General features: G+C 40.4%; 2 protein-coding genes across 8 annotated transcripts in view; one reads left to right on the top strand and one right to left on the bottom strand.

Moving 5' to 3' along the window:
* The window catches only part of RUFY3 (RUN and FYVE domain containing 3), a 97,070-nt gene extending 78,398 nt beyond the window's left edge, over positions 1-18,672 (top strand). For all 6 annotated transcript variants that reach the window (XM_073340391.1, XM_073340393.1, XM_073340390.1 and 3 more), the window contains one exon: positions 1,540-18,672. In XM_073340391.1, coding sequence (XP_073196492.1) covers positions 1,540-1,683 — 144 coding nt within the window. In that variant the 3' untranslated portion in view covers positions 1,684-18,672. The remainder of the gene's footprint in view (positions 1-1,539) is intronic.
* Positions 6,283-21,658, bottom strand: GRSF1 (G-rich RNA sequence binding factor 1). Of its 2 annotated transcripts, XM_073340401.1 has the most exons (10): positions 21,324-21,656; positions 19,688-19,841; positions 18,516-18,671; positions 16,412-16,555; positions 14,034-14,169; positions 10,609-10,799; positions 10,332-10,456; positions 8,720-8,855; positions 8,379-8,462; positions 6,283-6,469 (listed from the first exon to the last, which is right to left on the bottom strand). In XM_073340401.1, the coding sequence occupies exons 1-9, from the start codon at positions 21,627-21,629 to the stop codon at positions 8,404-8,406; spliced, it is 1,407 nt and encodes a 468-aa protein (XP_073196502.1). In that variant the 5' UTR covers positions 21,630-21,656; the 3' UTR covers positions 6,283-6,469; positions 8,379-8,403. The 2 variants fall into 2 exon arrangements, with proteins under 2 accessions (XP_073196502.1, XP_073196503.1); XM_073340402.1 differs by lacking the exon at positions 16,412-16,555 and having other exon boundaries at positions 21,324-21,658.
* Positions 21,659-21,676: the final 18 nt, after the last annotated feature.

The raw sequence follows: 21,676 nt of genomic DNA, 5'->3' as shown, positions 1-21,676 counted from the left end.
ATTCATATGTCCCTTCATGCTTCAACCACCATTCCAGGGGACATGTGTCCATGCTGATGACGGGTTCTGCTCAATAACGATCCAAAGGAGTGTGGACTGACGCATGTTGATTTTCATCATCTGAATCAGATGCCACCAGCAGAAGGTTGATTTTCTTTTTTGGTGGTTTGGGTTCTGTAGTTTCCGCATCTGAGTGTTGCTCTTTTAAGACTTCTGAAAGCATGCTTCACACCTCATCCCTCTCAGATTTTGGATGGCACTTCAGATTCTTAAACCTTGGGTCGAGTGCTGTAGCTATTTTTAGAAACCTCACATTGGTACCTTCTTGCATTTTGTCAAATCTGCTGTGAAAGTGTTCTTAAACGAACATGTGCTGGGTCATCAGCCGAGACTGCTGTGACATGAAATATCTGGCAGAATGCGGGTAAAACAGAACAGGAGACTTAATTATATCCTTGGGGGAGAATTGTAACACATTTTTTTAACGAGTATCATCAGCATGGAAGCATGTCCTCTGGAATGGTGGCCCAAGAATAAATGCAATGCAGGCTATAAAAGTGCCATGCGAACACCTGTTGTCACTTTCAAGTGACATTGTAAATAAGAAGCAGGCAGCATTATCTCCTGCAAATTGTAACCATGCTTGTTTGTCTGAGCAATTGGTTGAAGTAGGGTTGAGTGGACTTGCAGGCTCTAAAGTTTTGCACTGTTTTATTTTTGAACGTAGTTCTTTTTTTGTACATAATTCTACATTTGCACGTTCAACTTTCATGATAGAGTTTGCACTAGTATTAGGGTGAATTGAAAAATACTTTCTTTTGTTTCTTACAGTGCAAATATTTGTAATAAAAATAAAGTGAGCACTGTACACTTTGTATTCTGTGTTGTAATTGAAATCAATATATTTGAAAATGTAGAAAACATCCAAAAATATTTAATAAATTTCAATTGGTATTAACAGTGCAATTAATTTTTTAAATCATATTTTTTAATCATGTGAGTTAACTGCGATTGACAACCCTAATTTGAAAATGAAGATATCTAAAAATATAATTTAAATTGGATGCTGTTAAGTGTGATTAAAACTGATTAATTTTTTTAATTGAGTTAATCGCTTGAGTTAACTGTGACTGACAGCCCTAATGTGTATGAAATTAAAAATACACATGTAGCTTTGGTGGATAAGACTTTTACTACTAGGGTTTCATATATAGTTGTGTGTTCTGATTAACTAGCATTTGAATTTTAAAGTATTGATTGCTTAAATTGATTCTTGCCAAATCACATCTGAGTACAGTTTGGGAAATTTGCTCCAGCCTGTTCTTGAGATTGTGATCTGAAGTCCTGATTTTGATTTTTACTCTCTGGGTTTAGGAACTCTGCTGAAGTAACGTTCTCATCCTTTGGGAAAGAACCTTCTGTTCCTCAAAGGTTGGAGGAGGGGTCAATAGGTAGTCTTTAGTGATGGGTGAGGGCTGGTGTGGTCTCTCATCTCATTAACAGTAGTTTCCACTTTTCGTTCCTCTTTCCCTTTTTTAGAACATTTGCAAGAACTGTGACGGAATCTTCTGCAAGGCCTGTTCAGCTAATGAACTGCCCCTTCCATCCAGCATTAATCCAGAGTGTGTTTGCAACACATGTCACAAACAGCTGATACACCAATATTCAACAAGCCCATTGTAGGACTCCGCATGGGGGACAGTGATGGCCAATCAAGGTTTTTGGCCCAGCTACAAAATCTTGTACCTTAGGCTTGGCTCTGAAGCTGTTCAGGCGAGTTTCTAGAGAAGAATCTCTCTTCCCTCTGCTCTTGCAAGGTCAAAGAGAGGAACTACATTCTTGTGTTCACATTCTCTCTCAACTGTCTATTTAAAATGCTGGTCTGAGCCCTCCTTTAGGAAAACACCCCCCCTTTCAGGCATGAGCTGCTGTGTGAAGAACTTGTCAGAGTAGCCTTAATACATGTACCATGGCAACTGCAAGAAGAGGTAAAAACACACGTACAAAGGTTTACTTAAGTGTTTTGTTTGAAGGCAAAATGGAAGAAAACGGATGATAATTGAAACAAAGAACAAAGAGTTATTGTTCACCAGCATGTGTAGCTCTGCTTGAAATACCACTTTCCCTTTTCCATTCTGTCCTTGGCAGTTCTACTGAACTGTGATGCTCCAGTTCAAAGAGAGAAATCCCACAAAAGAACTGGGAATTAAACATGTGTGTGGCACACTGTTACTCAATTCAGTCCCCTCTTGGGCCCCAGTCTGGTTGTCGCATAACATCAACAGTTGAGGGGAAAGATTTAAAAGATTTTGGGGTTATTTTTTTGAGGCGTGTGAGAGAGGAGAACTGAATAGCAGCCATTTCGCTCAGCACAGTACGCTTGAAAGTTCTCATAGCACAATCCTCAAACATTATTTAAATACAGGTTTGTTTTTTGGTAAAAACAGGTACCTCTGAACTTTTATAGTGGAGGTTCTCGTTGTGAATTATGGTAGCTGTGAATTTTAGACTCTAAATCTGTTTTATCTTGACCTGATGATTAGAGGATGGATTTAGATTCCAGAATATTTAAATGGAGGGGAAAAAAACTGGTCTCTTTAAACAGACCATTTAGGGGCATGTTTGTACATTCTGTCCAACATACTGCTCCTACTAATTTTGTGCACATTAATCAGCTGTTCAAGCAGCAAATGTGGTGGTCTTTATTTAAATATAGTCATAAGACTGATCAAGTTTTAGCCACAAGAAACAGTGGCTGTTAGCAGGAGGCTCAAATGTGCTAATCTGAAATTCACTTTCAGATAGGTTTTATGGTTCATACAAAGATAATCTGACATAAGATGTCATATTTAAGGCTTCTGTACGGCGCCACTTGTACTTCTCTTAGGGCTCCAGCCTCCCCCTGTGCCAAAACGGCAAAATTACAAATGCTGGTATGCATCCCTCCCCAAAGAGAGGGGTTTAGTTTATTTGGCCTACTTTGTATTAGAAACTGAACTAAACCATTAAGACCACAGAATGTATTGTAATCTTTAAACTGATTTATGTATATTTGTGTATTCAGGGGTGTTGCATTAATTTTACTACAAATCTATATTTAGGGAAACCTAGTTTTTCTCCAAAGGTGATTATATGCAAATTAAATCTGTTAGAACTACATGCATTCAGTGTAGTTCTATCTTCCTGCAATTGTCTATAACTTTTCAGGAGGAATTAAAAAATGAAGTAGCTTTGTGTTTGGAATCTAAGTGGAAATATAGGGTGCTTTCATACATTCACTTTCTAGTTTCCAGGAAGAGATGTTTGTTTTTTTTAATTAGGGTCACCAGTGCAAAGTCAGGGACAGCACTTTGAGTGACTGGAAAAGTCGCTAATGACTAATTTGCTAATGACTCTTTTGCCTGAAGGTGAGGTTGATTGCTTTTGCAGGGAGGATAAATATTCAATATGCATATACTGTACAAATCTACACAATTTTAAATCGGGTAGTTGAGTTGGTTTTGTTTTTCTGCTAGTCTGATGGAGTAGAAACTGAAATTTAAGCAATTCTGATAGCATTTGGATATCAAACTGGAACAGTACTTAATTTTAATGTGTAAATGCTGACACGTCCACATTACCTTGAGTGTGATCAGAAGTTCTGAGATGGTAGCTGATTCCTTGGTTGCCTTTGTACCTTTAGATAGTCACAAAAAGGAAGATGGCTGCTACTACCTTTAGATATTAATACTGCAACTCTAAAGTCTCCATTTTAAAAAGCACGATAGTCATTTATATAAAGAAGTTATCCAAGTTCAATAAAACCCACTGTGCTCAACTTAACAAGTTTACTTCAGCCATGATGAGTTAGTAACATATCTGCGTACAGCTTAGATTGAGGAAGAGAGCTAAAATTAAATGTCACAATTACAAGGTGAGCTCCAAGATGGCTCCTACCTATGTCCTTTGATGTCATCTTAGAGACTTGTAAATGCAGTGTTGGATGCCACTTGCTAAGGGAAATTCTTCAAGCATGTTTGTAGGTGTAGCTCTGAAAACTGAGGGGGAGGGGGAAGGTATTTTCTGGCACTGTTCCATGCAAAATAAAACTATTTGAGAAAGTATTTTTTTAATCAGTTGCTTCTCATTTCTGCTTGTGTATTGTTCTTATGCACTAGGCTGAGTTGTAACCTTAAATACATCACTATCTGGAAGGTGGCCCTTGTATTAAAAAGCACTGTTTGCTAGCTCTGAATGTTACCATTTACACAAGTGGCACCTTCATCAGTTTTGCTGGTTGCGTGGCCTTCGTTTAATCACCTGTTTTTAGTGGCACTGCAACAGTGAGCAGCAGATGTTTCTTAAACTCCAAGTTATGAAAGACAATGTGGATTACACAGCTGTTAGTGTAAGGCTATTTTGGCCTCTACCACTTATTACAAAATGTAATCACTGAGGGAACTCAGCTTGGCTCTTAAACCTAGGATGAGGTGGTAGAGCTTTGTCAGACTGGAGCACTGTTGAGCCAAGAAACACTGAAATGTAAACAGAGCCCCTCAATTTCCCCCAAACACTTTGTTTAGGGACTGAGTGGGTTATGGTGGTATAATGTAATCCTTTCTTTCCCAGCTGTTTAAAGCTGTGCTTGATTTTGTCTTGTGGGGGACTGGAAAAATAAGGATGTATACATTAGATACATCTAAACTATAGTGTTTCCCATTGATATCACAGGCTATGCCTCCCTGTGAACTTCAGCATGCACTCACTGAGTGTGTGGAGCTGGGACAATAAAATGGAACTGTGAGGAAGGCTGTGGTCCAGATGAACAACTGCCAAACCTTACCCTTGCACCCTGTTAAACTAAGCAGCAGCACCTACAAGTGATGCTATATGCCTTCATGGGTGATAAATTTAGTACCATAATCAGGCCTAAACTCTACTACTAAAATCTCATGTGGTTTTACAGTATCCTGATCATTGACTTGCAAGTGCCAGTGTCCATTTTAAAACATGTTAGCCAACCTCAAAGGCAGATATAGTGATAAGTCTCAGACTCCCGTATACCTCTCCCCCAAATCACATTTGAGGACCAGGCCCATTTACATCTCTGTAACTTCTAGTGCATGGGGGTCTATACTACTGCTTAAGTCCATCTAACTTACATCCCTTGGGTGTGACAGACACCCCACTGAGCAAGACACATTACAGCAACTTAAGTGCTGTCCGCATCAGCACTGTCAGCTGGACACACACTTCCACCTGTCATGGAGGTGGAGTAGTTATGCTGATGCAGCGCTTCTAGTGTAGAGCTGCCCTCTGTCAGAACACAATATAGTGAATATAGTACCCTTAAGCAGTCTGTCCACTGGGAAAAATTGATGCTTTGAAAGATGAGATTTTAAAGAGGCATTAATGCTCTTATCTACTGTAAATTCAGTAACAGTTTAACCAAGAGAAAGTGGAGAAAGCCTTACTCAGAATATGGGAAGAATACAGAACTTGCACCACCATAGTATAAGAAAAAGTGAAATTAATTTCACCATCACAATAAAAGCTTGTCATTTTGAGTAACTAAAATCTTAAGCATTTTCCAACTGTGTACTGAGTCTAGCTTCATATAGCTACTGCAGTCTCCCAGCCAAGTACATGGGGAAAAAGCAGTGCTGTTATACAATACGCAGTTTAGAAACGATCCAGTAAAAGCAAATATGAAACATCTTTGATTAAATTTTTGGGTAGGTGCCTTTAAGCACTATACAGAGAACAGTTACCTTTCACCTCACAGACTGTACGTAAATTTGTAGAAGTTTAATAAGCTCAGGCAATTTCAAAGTGTTAACTCCATCCTTAAGCACAATGGGATGAGGGATGCCTGTTTTAGATGACAAAGGAAAGCACCTGTTAAAACAATAGGTAAGAGTTGTGGAACCATTACAAAATCTGTATTAGAAACACATTCTGTGTTTTAGACTCTCTCTCTACCATGCTTTTGCATTTCCAAGCATTTTCTAGGATATTTAAATTATACAAAGCTATGAGGTAGTTGGGCTCTCATTAAGTTGACAGCATTGTTCAGAGGGTGCTCAACTATTGCTGGAATCTTTAAACAAAGGGTTCTTACCTACTAAGAACTGTTAAGCAGCTTAGGTCAAAAATAAGCTGTTGAACAGTAATGCAACAAGTAGGTGATATTTCAGTCACAGCAACAACCTAGATCAGAACTTACCCCTGCCTGTACTGTAACAATTACTATAATACAAGGACAGTTTATGGAATCAACCTTAATTCTGTTTTTACAGACAATTTCCACAGTGTGAAAACCATTTATTGTGCGCTTTACTACACAAACCCATGCTGAATAGTTTTAGATACAGATTGAATTGCCTTTGGAAAAACAAGATGTCCTCTGTGGTTTATCTTTGCTACCGAACAGGAGAACCTCTATCTAGCTCCAAGAATGATGAGCAAACGAAACAGTTCTTGCTTCATTCTGAAAAGAAAGGAAAAAATGTTAGAGATTGGGTATCAGAAGCTCTCATTTGGCAAATGCTAACTTTTTCTTCCACCCCAACACCCTTCCCCTAGTGGTGTTTGAGAGTTCTCTACTCTCAACAACTCTTAAGTTGTCAGGAACGCTCAAAGCTTACCTAAATTAAGCCACCACTGAAACAAGCAGCTCTTTAAAATGGTATAAGCAGGTCCTCTGACAAGTCTGCTGAACTGGAGGAGATCCAAGCCCAGAGCTAAACCAAATCATGCTCTGCAAATTAACCCATTTTCAATAAGACTGCTCACCAGCATGCCCATTAAAGAGGTCATAGATAGTGCTAAATACTCCTGTCAGACTTTGCAGCAGACGTGTAGTGCAAGGGTAGAACAGTTACTGCTTCCTCAAGTAACAAAAAGCAGTGTTGGAGATGGTCTTCAAGTTATGCATGGGATAAGTGTCTGCTACACCTGGCAAAGAAGATCAAAGCCTTGAAACTCAACTAGTCTCTTACCTCTAACCTAATCACTGTAGCACTTGAGCAGGTTCCATCTCCACTGCATTTGCTACAGAGTTCAGACTAGGAAAGTGAAGGGGGAGAGATGGGAACACTCTTCTATGCAAGGAATATATTCTAAAGTTCTACTCCATCAAAAAAAGTTAATTTAAAAAAATAAAGCCAACATTTATATTTTGCAGAAAACACTTAAGGGAAGAATCTACAATTGTGTCTCAGAGCCCTATAGCCTGAGGACAATCTCCCTGCAGCAGGACAGCAGCCCCAGGTGTTCACTGCAGGCAACTACATATCAGGTTAAATAGGCTTCAATCAGCAACAACTTCAACTGCATGTGTTTAATCTCCACCCCTTTCTCTTGGCTCAGCTGATCCAAGTATTATGCTCCTGTGGAGCATCTTGCTTTCTTCCACCTCAATGCTTGAACAAAGCTCATGATGGTTCTCTATCAGGTGGACTTCATGTAGCAGGCTCACAGTCCAAGCACAGCCACAACATGGGCTTTTTAAGAATGACTGAAAGCCAGCGGTTATCATGAAAAGCCTTAAAAGACGTTTGCTTAAGTGAACAAATTTTGACCCTGGCCAGTGGCAACAACACTTGACTCAGAGGAGGCTGGATCAAAAAAGTCAAGATTGCTCCGTCACATACATTCTCTCATTTGCCCAGTTCCATCACCCATGATGTAGGCAACGTATCTCCCATGTCACCAAGAAAGAATGTTGAACAAGTCAGCTATTTCAAATGCTATCAAGGGTTACAAGTTTTGCTTCTCATGGCACTCCACTGCTGTAGAAATGGTCAATACATTTTTCAGGTACACATAACTCACAAAAATTAGTTCCACAACTGAGAAACTCATGAGCCTAGGCTTTCATTTCACCTTCCACAGTAACCAGAGAATCAGTGGATTTGGGTTGGGGGTGGAGTGGGGGGATGACACTTTAAAATCTGAATTCCAGCACAAGTTCACTGCTTAACTGAGAGTCCTATCAATTTCTGTCCAGCTATAAAGAGTCTGACGTGCCACAGCATCCCACTCAGTTCTGTCATGCTTCACTGAGTATTGTCTAAATGAGGGCCTCATCCAACTCCATTAAGGAAAAGAATATTTTAAACAGGAGTTGGATGGGGTCCTTAGGTCAAAACGTTCAAATTTGGGTGCCTGAAATAAGACCTCCGAGAAATTCATTATAAATTTAGATGCTTAACTTTTAGGTATGGTTGTTTGAACAGTCTAGATTTAGATTTTGACTTTAAGTTACTTGTCTTAAATAGCTGAAGTACTGCATACAGGCAGTGTGCTATATGAGTACGCCTATGAAATAAGGGTCAAATTGTCCATCTTTGGAAACAGCATGCATTTCAAGTGGGGGAAGGAGTTAATACACTTACCTAGTCTGAGATTGTGCCACTGTCACTAGCAATCGTGTTTTCTTTTTGGAGATGAATTCAGAAATAATTCAATATATCTATGCTCTGGGGAATAATTACAAAATGGTTTATAACGTTTCTGAACAACAACAAAAAAGTAAGCCTGTATAGTGCATGCAACAGTCACACTGAGCAGAGTTAAACATTTCAGGCCTGAACAATTCAAGGCCTAGACCTTGAAAGGTACTCTGTACTACGCGATCAGTACACAGCTCAAGGCCTGACAAGATGTTCCAGATGACTGGCACTACCGGGCTCCACAGCAAGACTGCACAGCAGAAAGACATGCAAGCACTACTTACGCACGTGTGACCTGTCCTTAGCCATAGCAGCAACTGCATCTTCATGAGTCTCAAAATGTACATCTGCTTCTCCTGTAGCTTTCCCACTGGAATTATATTCCATGGTGATTTTTGCAGGTTTCAGTGGAGCAAAAAACTAAAGAAAACAAAACCTAAGTATATATGGCTAGCAGGTAAGAGTCAAACTGAAAGGCAAGATGGAGCAATGGGGAGGAGGTAAGCTATGCAGTTTAATTCTACAAGTTTATTGCAGTGTTAATATTTCAAACCTTGGGAACTCCTATTTGATAGAATTAAAATGTTTTACAGTTAGTTACCATTTTTCTTCCGCTTATATACAAGATTCCTTCCAGCATCAAAGTTAGCTGACCATTTTGTTACAACTTGGTTTCTCACTATAAAGGGAATACCCAAGTTGAAGTAAAATGGTCAGTTAAATTTGCTGCTGCTTAGATAAGCACAATCATATTTATCTGAACCCTTTTTATTCGACAAACCCTTTTGACTAAATTTGCTCATGTGCCCTGACATTCACCACCTTGCATGGAAAATGTCCTGTTTGTCAGAACAAACACCATGTCTCCTACCTCTATTTAGATTAACTATTTCCCCTCCCCCCACCAGAAAATAAAAAACCCTCAGCTGTATCGATTGCATAGCCATGCTTACAGCTAAACATGGGGACAAATGCTGGTTATATTGGACAAATCTTATCAAACCCATTCAGTTTTAAAACAAGATTTTTTTGATTGATCTGCAGAGAAGTTTATTTAAAAGATCTGGCATGAACACGTACACAAGAGCAGTCACCCACAGTGGTATGCCTTAGGCTATTGAAAAAATCTGTTCTTACCGTTCTCTTTTAACAAGACACACATGCAAGACAGAATGGGGAGAAGAAAGCAGGACAGTCTATTTTGTTTAACATCTTTACCCAAAAATATTCTCCTAGTGAAGCTTCACGCTCTGCTGTTCTTGTTGCTCTTTGACTTCACATTAGTTTTACCTCTCCCCCAGGCTCTGCTATTAGCAGTACTAGCTCAGATACTTTAGCACAAAACCGAGGCCTGGCAGCACTTTAGAACAGACCATTTGAACAGTGCCTACCACAATGACACAGCAACTTAGTTGAGGCCTCTAGGCTCTACTGAACCATAAATGTTAAATAAAATAAGCAAGACGGAGGACTCGTCTATGGAATAATGACCTCTATTACAGCCTCAGATACCACAAGCCAAGTGACTTGTAACAGAGCTAGAGGATTTTTTTAGGCCTGAGAATTTTCACACTCCGAGGCAGAAATTGTATGTGCATCTACCAAAAGTTAAATTTACAGTAGTAAGTGGGACACTAACTATAAGGATTTAATTAGTTATTGAATCTGTTCTACCCCCCATCCCTTGACTTCTGCTCCCACCCACCATCCCCCACAATGTGTCTGAATCTTGTCCTTTCAACTCTTTAAAACATCCTGAGTTTCCGCATGCAATCCATCTGGAAATTAGGCAGCATTAAAATATTTATAGTGCAAAAGGTTGATACTCTTCAAAGTGTAATCAGGGTTTAAATGGTCACCAATGCTGTATATTCAAGTGATCATACTGTAACATACATTTACAATGTCCTGGGCACTAGCTTGGAAAGGCAGACCTCTCAGATGGACAAAATGCAGCGGTGATGAGGTACTCCCGAATTCTGAAGCATCCCGAGGCTTTTCAATCACTTCTCTATAAGATTCTTCACAGGTGAACAAAAGTAGCGTTAGTACTTGCAACATTACACTCTTCCATAAAAATGGTTTGTATGCATGTGTACACAGTGCAGACAAAAGCAAGAGTGACAAAATGCAAAGGAGCTTCAAAGAACAAACGCAACAAGCAAGAACTCACCGTTTTCTTTTTCACTTTCACAAGCTGCTGTTGGTCCTAGGGTCTGACTCAATTCATTTTCTTCAAAGACTGATTCAGATTCTTTTATCAGTTTAGCAGTTGGATAAGTATTCTTCATCATCATCTTTCCCCTGTACGAACCACTATGGGTTCGAACTTCACTCCTCCTACTTGGAAATATTTCTATATATCTAGATTTAAAAGGTAAAAGGATTACATGGTATGCCTACACACCCATAGAAAGAATACTGAATTTTCAAAAATGTTCAATTACTTTCAAGTGTCGTGCTATCAGAGTTCCTACTGGATGTTGCTTTGTGGGAGCTGAAAATCACGCATCACAACTTGCAGCTAGCATGAGATTCATTAAGAAGCAGAGAATTCTGGACAGTCATTTTAAAGCTAAGTTTTCAACTGCACCAAATAAGCCTGCCTCTGCAACTTAACATTAATCTTTTAAAGCTTTAGAAACTACTTGCTGCTTCTTCAGAGTAAATCCAAAATGGTCACAGTGATTTCAAGTGTTAATGGGATTCTGAAACCCTGCAGTTTGTTCAACACTTATGTGACTATGTAGCCACTTGAAGGGTGGCTACATTTGAAGCACTCCTACAGACCAATTCAGTACTAAAAATAGCAGAATAAGTTAGGAAAGCATGTAGAAGAAAATAATGTTCTGATCCATACATAAGCACAGTTCCAAAGAGCATGAGATGAAACAATTGTATCAGATGAAGAAAGTGCAAGTGTGGTGCTCTAATGGCATGCACTGACTTCATACAGCTAAATTTCATTAAAGATTTCAGTACAGTCCTGTCTAGAGTTGAGTTAAAGTTTACCTAGAAATACTGAGGTTTTGATACAAAACTGGTTGGGCCATAAACAGTGTAATTGCAAAGGATCCAGAATCAAATTAATCAGGGTAAAAGATGCAAGCATAAGAGGGACAAGTGTCTTATCCTAACTGAAATCTACTGTAAAATTACAGCCCTCATCCTTCAAGGAACAAATGCACCAACACCTCTGTGTCCCTCCTTCCATAATTCTCTACCTGAATAAAATCATCAAAAGGACTGAAGCAAGCCTGTAGCCATTCTGGGTCTTTAAATCTTACAAGCTATTAGGTATCATGCAATCCACAGTACTAAATCCCTGAGCACTTAACCGGGAGTGCTGAGATTATGAAAATGGCAATCAAAAGTGCTGAGCCCCTTCAGAAGGGCTCCTAAAAGACAAGAAAGAATATTCAGGAAGATGGGGAACCCAGATATTGTGCCCAGGGACATTAGGAGCCACCAGAGAAGAGAAAAACCACATTTCTGTGCAACATTCATGATAATAAAAGCCACACAGAACATCAATTTGGTATGGACAAGATCTTTAGTCTACAGTGTAGCTGAAGTCGACGTATCTTTGATAGACTTAGAATCACTTACTTCGCATCCTCGCAGTGCGGGATTGATGGACTCCACTTCCACCTCTCACCCTGGTGGGGTTCCAGAGTCAACAGCAGAGCGATCGGGGATCTATTTATCACATCTACACTAGACGCGATAAATTGATCCCCGATAAATCAATCACTACCCGCTGATCCGGCGGGTAGCGTAGATGTGGCCTCTTAAATGGAGTCTACTTCAGTGTTTGAAAGGATGCTATCAACTTAATTCAGAACCAAAATTTACATTTTGTTGCATAAATAATAATTTGCATTTTAAAAAAAATGCTATTTTTAAACTTCTCCTGTAGCAGTATGAATTCCGGTGGATCAGCACTGTACTAGTGCTGAAAAATAAACCATCTATTCTATTTTCAGTGGCTAAACAGAGATGCAAGCTGCATGGACAGTGGAAAGTCACTTAGAATGTCCTTTCTCTTTTAATAATTTAAGGTGCTATTAGATGTAACACAAGGAAATATTAATAAGGAAGCACAGTTAATAACTGAAACTTAGATTATACAAAATTAGTCAGGAATCAAGAAAAGAGTGGAAGATGATTGCCAAGGGGCCCAATTTTTAAAGAATGGAGTGAAAATCAATGGGATAACACACAATTTAGATAAACAGAAAGTTCCAGAAAAACGGACCAAGATGAACTGCAATATCAAGGAATACTAATAGGACCCCATTCATATGAAAGAGGGGAAAGTTATCACAAAATAGCCAAGGCCTCTTTCTAGGTTATCCTTTTATTAAGAACCTAATGAAATCAAGATTTGGTCCTGTTCACACAGGCTGGACCAAACAGCGTTAGAGTAAAGTTGGCCTCAATAGTGTTTAACCACAATTGCTAAATTAGTCTGTTCCTAGTTACAGCTGGGGCCATAGAAAGCAATAATGTGAAAAAAAATCTAGGGGAGAGAAAGGATGAGGGATGTCAGATTAGAGGCTCGCAGTATGCTGAAACTACAAGAAACAAAAAGCAAAAGCAGTTTTCCTGGGATGTGTTAATAAGGATTTTATATGTAATGACTGAGGTAACAATCCCACTTTGGTGAAGCCATGGTTAGTATTGTATACAACTAAGATCTCTTCATTACAGATAACACTGATACGGTGCAGGAAATGCAAATGAGACCAAAGATGCTAGAGATTTTAGCAAGTATGATTTACAGGTGAAAATAGGTTAACAAAACACCCAGAGAAAAAGGTAGCTATGGCAACCATCTACAATTACTAAACAGAAGGAAAAATATTAAACATTAAGAAAGAATTTTAATAGATGGAATATACTTGTCAAGCCATGTTCTAATTAAAGGGGAAGCAGACAACCCAGTTTGTTACTCCTCCCTCTAGATACTGTCTGGATAACCTCTGACAGGAATGACTCAGACCTCTTTAAAATACATTTCAGAAGAACAATTTTTTTTCAATTTGGCATGCACCAGATTCCACCCAATTGCAGGCATCAAAAAAATGGCCTTGGAAAGACTATCCCAGCCCAGCAGATGCTTTACCTATTCTCCTGCAAAATTATTCCATAATGTTCCCATTTAAATTAGATGGGTACTGTTAAAGCCAGAATCCCGGATTAGGCCAGAGTAACGGACTACATCTCCCAGAAACTTTTTAACCTTCACTGTCTAATGAAAGGCATCCAGTTCCCTTAAGAATCCTAAATATTACATCAAAACATCTCACCAAGTCTCCACGCTGCACAAAATGTTTCAAACGACACTCATGCTAGCATGTATGGCTGGGGTAATACACACATCACCCAGTGAAAAGCAAGGTAATCAAGGCAAGGAGGGGGAGTGAAAGAGCATACTGTCAATGAACAATTTGGAACAAAAAGGTGAACACAGTTATGTTTGTTCACTGTTTATATCCACAAGCTTTAAATTATTCTGTATCCTTAGATTTAAATTATTCTGTATCCTTAAAGTCCTAATGTAAAACACTTAGTTAACCACACTGAAACACATACCGATTCCCAATTTCCTCCTTATGCTTTAACAAGGCTTGATTTGCCATTTCTGGTGCTGCAAACTGCACAAAAGCTTCTCCTGTTTTCCTTCTTCCTCTCTGATCCATGACAAAAGTCATCTCAACTATATCCAAACCTTTGGAGGGGGGGAAAAACATTTTTTATATGAGCTGTAGCATATGCATTTTTCCTTCTCTTGTTTTAAAAAGATGAAAACTTACCTACTTCTGAACTAACAAGCTGCCCTGAATAGAACTGATCAAGTACTGAACATTTTGGATTTTTTTAAAACTTATTCCTTTTCTAACTTTTCCTTGATTTGTACATAAAGTTTACTTTTATATGAGCTTTACTCTCTGAAATGTTTGTCTGCCTGAGTTTTCAAAGGGAAAATAAGTGATTACTACAAGATTTCAGTTCTCTACATTCTTCTATTGGGGGTTGTTGTTTTTTTGTTTAAGGACAGAGGACCTAAAGCACATGAACAAGTTCTCCCTACTCAACAGCTGGCAGGTGCTCATTTTGTCAGACTTATTCTCAATTTCTACCAGCCCACACAGAAGTCAGGGGAAATATTCAACCATACTTAAATGATTAATTATTTTTCCCCTGTGCAATCCTTCCTGCCACACTTTAGAGAAGCCAGAGATATAATCATGATGTTTGATATACCCTAGAGCTTCTAAACCTCTATGCTAACTCTAAACCAAGGCTTGAAATGGACCAGGCTGGGCTGAGTTCTTCAACTGATTTTTTCCTGGGGGGCTGTCATCTTGTTCTCCATCATATTTGTTAGTAAGTACCTATCTAGCTGTTATGACTTTAAACACAGTCTGTTCACATTTTGAAGGCGACACAGCAACATCTGCCTGAGTTTGCAGACAGCCTGAAACAGTGGCTTTGATGAATTTGACAGTTCACATTTCTCTCAGTCATGTGTTAACTAGTGAGGATCATTTAAATTTCAACATTGTTAACTATTTCAATGCTCAAACTACATAGGAAAGGAGTGATCACATTATGAAGAGGTGCACAATATACCGTCGGTGATATTTCATTTTGGCACCATTTTATCTATTATGTGCCTTAACTTTTTCATCTTATTTTCATCCTAATCTTGGCTCTACAAAGTGGAAGCCAATCCTGCAGAGCCCAGAAGGGAAGCAAAATCTCTCCCCAATCAGCACGGGCCACCCCTCAGCAACAGGATTCTGTTCTGCTTTGATGGTGGGCATGCATCCCAAGTCTTAATGGGTGCTGCTCCTCCCTCTTCTAGGAGCTGTCGGCAGAATTTGTAATTGCTGCACTATTGCCTTCTGAGGATGCCAGAGCAGCAGATGTGGAGTTGCTGTGTATGTGTGTGTTAATACTGTAGGTGACCTAGTGACCGAGATAGACTGTGTAAATATAATAGGGCTAGTGAAAGGTTTATTATACACCTATATTGGTTTAATTCAGCGAGGGCACATCCCAGCAGACACTGGAAAGACAGTAGCAAAGATATTGACTTCAAGGATACTTTATTTTGTTTCCTACAGAGCTGCAAGGCTTGTTTTACCAGGGCTGGGCGCTAAAAGATCAAAGGGTTAAAAACTGTTAAAAATGACTTAGCAGCTGTGAAGAAGGGTGATCAAAAGACTGAGCAGGATGACACACTGCCTGAAGTAAAGGGGGGAACTGGTTTGTGAGTTAAGGGCAGAGAGTGTCATGTAGGGGTGTTATGCAGGAAGCTTAGATCTGCCAGTGTTCCCATGCAGAAGGCTGACAGACAAGTGTACAGTCGATTTCTTGTTTTAAGATCTTTTTCTCTGAAATGCTTCTGATTTCCTATTCTCTGCCTGCGGCACACAGTGGTGTAGTCTCTTGTGGGATATAACATTTTGGTCTAATTTTGGTTGCTGGGTTTAGCATGTGGATGCTGCTGGCCTGTGATATACAGGAGATCAGATTAGATCATCTAATAATCTCCTCTGGCCTTAAACTCCATGAACCAGTTTGCTTTAAGAAGGCTGTCTAGTCACTGGATACCACTGGTCACAGCCCTTGGAGGGAAGAGGGCAGCAGGTTCTGAATTTAAATCGGACCTGCTCAGTTAATCATGGTTAGTACCAGGGGACTGCAGCCAAAGGCTCGGTGTGAGAGTGGGAAAACTGCGTGATGCCACCACACCTGAGAATGTGTGCAGTCAGACCAGAAGGGGCCAGAGGTGCAGTTAGCCCAGTAATTGTGAGAGCCATAAGTATCAACATGTCCTGCAGACAGCAGGAGAAGACATCACCATATTGCACTTGAGAATTTCTACAACTCAAATTTACATCAGCTAAGCAGAAGATATTATTTAGAAGATATTAGCTGAAAAGAAAAAAGTCTTAAGTCACCTGCAAAGAACTCTGAAATGTCTGCTTCAGTACAACTGTAAGGAAGGCCTCTGAGGCGTACAACTCCATCATTAACTGCAGGGGATGAACTGGACTGCAGACTCTTCAATATGGCATCTACATCTTCATTATGTATTTCAAAAACTGCAAAGAATACAAGACTAGACTGTATATTTTCCTTTGCACCCCAACCCCTGCAAAGTCACCCTGAAGAAAGAAAGAGTCTCTTCTTGGTTTTGGGCTGAAGCAATAGGATTCTTTCAACTTTAACTGTAGTTTTCACTTGGGTTTCCTGAGAAGTTTAAAAAACTTTTACAATAGGGGGGAGGGATAGCTCAGTGGTTTGAGCATTGGCCTGCTAAACCCAGGGTTGCGAGTTCAATCCTTGAGGGGGCCATTTAGGGGGTTCTGGGGCAAAATTGGGGATTGGTCCTGCTTTGAGCAGGGGGTTGGACTAGATGATCTCCTGAGGTCCCTTCCAACTCTGATATTCTATGAATCTATGAAACTTATGTAACGGGGAAAGGAATCCCCTTCAAACCTGCAAGCCACACAGCAACTGACAGATCCTGTAGTGTGGGAATGGGGGTGGCTGAATCGGGGCACAGGGACAGCTATACCTGGCTGAGTGAAGGTGCAGGGCTACATGAGAACGTGTGCAGATATGCCTGGTTGAATGGGGAGTGGCGATGCAGGGACACATGGGGTGGGGGCAGATGTGCCTGGCTGAATGGGAGAAGCTAAGGGTCAGCATGGGGGAGGTTCACCAACTCCTTAACAATCCCTCCTCTGCTCTAAAAAACCCAAAACCCAGTTCCATACTTCTCCCACCCACACTTCAGGGTCACTCCCAAGCTTCTTCCCAGCAATTACTTCCATCTCCTTTGGCTCCCCTGTCACCCCGACTCCCCCAAGCCTTTGCATTGTTTCTGAGGGATGCAGGAAATATGTTTCTGTATGCTAGTTTAAATGAATTACTCAGCATTCTGTATTAATATGCCTAGTAACAAATCTATTGGTCAGAAAACATTTCCTGAGTCTTTTTTTTTTTGTAGTCTATTGTTAGAGACATGCTTGCTGACAGGTATTTTGAAATAAATTACCAAAATAATTGAAACTAGCGTGATTATAGTGGGGTTTTTTGACAAATAAAATATGTAGAATTTTGCAGTTTTAAAATATTGTGCGCAGAACTGTTGGTGCAGAATTCCCTGGGAATACATAATGCCCTGCAGCCGTATGAATGTCATGATGCACAGCCTCCCTTATCAAGAGGGGAGACTGTGATGCATCATGAAAGATGGAGTCCAACCAGGAATCCCAGCCTATAGCGGAAGATGGGAGCATGAGATACCCAGGTTGTGGAGGCATTTCAAAAATGAAATGTTTTTATTTTTGGACAAAGTATCTCAGGTTTTGATTTTTTGTGGACAATTTTGATAAAAACAAAGTGTTCTTTGTTGATATTTTCAATGGGAAAAGAATACGTTTTCCAAACAGCTCTATTGGAAGAATGACAGGAGGAGAAAAGGTTGAAGTATGTAAATCCATTTCAGAGAAAAGACAAGCAAAAAAAGGTAAGGAAATTCTTGGAGAGTAAACCATGACTTTTCAATCCCCTTCTCTCCAAAGCTCTTTGTATTATTTGCCTAACCTTCTTCATAAAATGGAATCATGGGATAAGATGTGGTATTTGAGCTTTTGAGGGGATTCATTTGGTTTTGGTGAAGTTTGGGAGCAGAGAGGGAAAGCATATATGAAAATAAAGTTCAAAACAGGAAGCTAGCTTTAACTCTAGTTACCCTCCAGGCCCTCTTTAGAATTAAGAGTTGTTAAAAAAAAAAAAAAAAACACTGAACAATGCCTAAAGGTTTTTGCTTATAGGTACTAAATAGTAAAACTGTGTATGCTGACACTGATTGATATACAACAATCTTCACAACCGCAATCACATTTCTTGTAGTTACTGTTTCAGTCCTTTTAACTTCTACAACACTTTTACCTCTGTTTCCCACACAGTATATAACTTTAGTTTTGTTCCGAAATATTCTGCGCCTGTTTTAATATATGTAGGTTATCTTCAAAACAGATGGATTACACGTACCTTCCACATACCGCTGACCCATATATTCCCGGTGCTTTTCTAAGGCATTTTGCACATCCTGTTCTGACTCTAGTTCAATCAAAGCATCTCCTCTGCGTTTGCCATCCCTGTTTAAAAGGAAGTGTATCCCACGCTCTCCATTTCGAATCCTGCAGTCTAGAAAGTTACACACAAAAGACATGGTTAAAGAAACACAGTATTGATTTATTGTGTTTCTTCCTTACCATAATCTGCTGGTCCAATCGAAACTGAACATTCTGATCCTATATAAAAATTTCACCCAAGCAGCACACTACAGTATATCAAACACAGGACAGTAAATGCCATACAGATGCCATTATCTATCTATAGATAGAGATATCTCCACATACACACAACTAGGATCATACATTGCCTTAATTTTGACTGGTTATCAATTTAAGGCCTTGATCATACAATCTGTTCTAAACAGGTGGATATTTATACCCACATGGAGGGCCACAGAAGTCAGCAGAGCTCTGCGCGGATGCAAGGATCTACCCACTTGGATCAGATTGTAGCATCAAGGCCTTACCTGCTTGGCAAATTTTTATTTTTTGAGTTTGTAATTCAAATAATGAGTATTTTAAAATATAACTTTAAAAATAAAGTTAAATGATTTATTTGTACAAGAGCTGTCAATTAAGCAGAGTTTTACATTGTTTTATTTATGAGTGCAGGGTTCTTTTGTACATAATTCTACATTTGTAAGTTCAACTTTCATGATAAAGAGATTGCACTACAGTACTTGTATTAGGTGAATTGAAATACTATGGTTTTTTACAGTGCAAATATTTGTAATAAAAAATAAAGTGAGCACTGTACACTTTGTATTCTGTTAAAATTGAAATAAATATTTGAAAAATGTAAAAAATCCAAAAATATTTAAAATGGTATTCTATTATTGTTTAACAGCGTGATTAATCAGGATTAATTTTTTTAATCACAATTAATTATTTTAATTGCTTAACAGCCCTAATTTGTACCCTTATGAGACAGAGAGACTGAACACAGAATAAATAGCTCCACCATATCAAATACTTATAAAAATGGAACTGAACGTTAAACATAGGATTTAAGTTTTAGGTTCAATCATTAATATTTAAAAACACATTCAACCACATCACATCTCTGTATAAGACCAGATATTATACCAGCGAAAAAACTAAGCACATCTTCAACAGTGCAAGAGTATGGCAATCCTTGGGCTCGGATAAGAAACACATCATCTTCCTCTCCAGTCTTGGATGGAATTGGTTCATACTCTGAGAGTGGAGGATACTCATCTTGAAATGAGGAACTCAAATCCTTTGAAAAAGGAAAACAGTATTATTTTTAAGAACAACAGCTGCTCAACTACTTGTTTCAGTGATCATTCCCTTCTGTGTTACAACTATTAAATGAATATTGTGCAGGCTCTCACCAGCAGTTCAGAGAAGTAAACAGAGATAAAAACAGTCTATTAGATTACCCAGTTAAACTGTAGGATTGCTCCTTATACAGATTTTTTCAGTCCCAGGAGTAGTAAATGACTTAAACAAAAAGAACTATTTCTTAAAAAGTCTGCTTTTCAGGGTCTCCATCACAGATAATGCCTAATGACTGAGAGGTGCCTGAAATCTTTGGAAGAAAAGGGAAAACTACTCAGATTATTTTGTTACAAACTCAAACACAGACCCAGTTTCTATGAAAAATTCACCATGTTTTACTTTTTGTTAAGCTGAAACATAGGATTGAAAAGTCCACACACTCCTCACCGAGAGCATGGAAGGAATAGTGAAATAAATGAGCTGAGCAAGTAATGAGAAACTTAATTTTAGGGACCCTGAGCCAGTTGCCTAATGGCAACAGGATACACAAGACCTTCCTCTGAAAACTATTTTATGCTATGCTACAAATCTAGCAGATTTGGGCAATTAATCATTTTTAAAAAAAAGTTTCTTACACAAATCTCAGCATTCAAGAAATTAGACACAATACAGAGGGAAAAAAACTCTGTATACAATAGTTCACAGTCATTTTACAGAATGATAGCATTCTTAGAGAAGTTACTTATGCAAAAAAGTCTGTGGCTTCTAATTTGCTATCTTGACAAGAGACTGGGTATTTAACATCTCAGATAATGTCCTCCCCTCCTAGGCACGATGGAGAAGGCAACAGAGGTGACCTTCAACACTGGGTAAGGGAGTTCTCCCAAGGGTGACAAGAATTTCTTCTTAACCCTGTAAGGGCTCCAATAAATGGCTTTTCCACTGACCTCCTAGGTATAAACAGACACAGTGGCCAATAAAGATTGGGTGCTACCCACAGGAACATGAGGAGGAAAAAACAGCCCCTCTCCCCCCTGGAAAGTCTTATATCACTCAGAGTGGGTGCCAGGGAGGAGATAGCGAGCCCAGGTAGTGACCCTAGGAAAAGGGGAGTTGATGGAAAAGGGAGTGACCCCCCCAGAGGCTAGAGATGGGCGCCCCCCTACAGACTGAAGAAAAGGGAGCAGATTTCGGGGGACAGGGGCAGAGAATTCCTGCAGAGATCTGGGGGGGGGGGCAGGGGTAGTCAGGGGAGGATGAAGCAACACCCACAAGATCCCCCAGAGATCGAGGGGGGAGTTACGCCCCGCTTCAGGGTCCCCCAGAAAGTTGAAGGCGGGACGTCAACCAGGGGGCCCTTTGGGAACCCCCCCAAGAAACGGGGAGCAGCGACCCCTAGGGTGGGGTGGAGGTTCCCCGGGGAAGGGGGTGCGGGCCGCGGGCCTACGCCCCCCATGCGGCCGGTGCGGGGGGATGGTACCTGGCCGTAGCTCCGCCCCGGGTGGGCCGGGTGCAGCAGCGGGCCCCGCAAGGCCCCGAACCCGGGCCCGGCCGGGCTGGGCAGGCTGCCGGCGGCCACCGCCACTTGCAGGCCCCGGCTCTGCGCGGCCGCCGCCCCCAGCAGCAGCAGGAGCCGGCGGCGGCCGGAGAGGCCGGACAGCCCGGCGGCGGCGGCGGAGGCAGCGGGGCGCAGGGGTAGGCAGGCCGCCCCGGTGCGCTGGCAGCTGCTGCAGCTACAGCCGCAGCCCCGGAGCAGCGCGCCCAGCACCCAGCGCGTCCCGGCCATGGGCGGCGGCGAGGCGAGGCGGCGGGGGCGGAGCGGGCCCGGCACAT

The sequence above is a fragment of the Lepidochelys kempii genome, chromosome 4 (assembly GCF_965140265.1).
Source record: "Lepidochelys kempii isolate rLepKem1 chromosome 4, rLepKem1.hap2, whole genome shotgun sequence".
In the NCBI taxonomy this organism is placed as follows: domain Eukaryota; kingdom Metazoa; phylum Chordata; order Testudines; family Cheloniidae; genus Lepidochelys; species Lepidochelys kempii.
The sequence above is the reverse complement of the archived record's forward strand: the minus strand, read 5'-3'. Positions and strand labels throughout refer to the sequence as shown.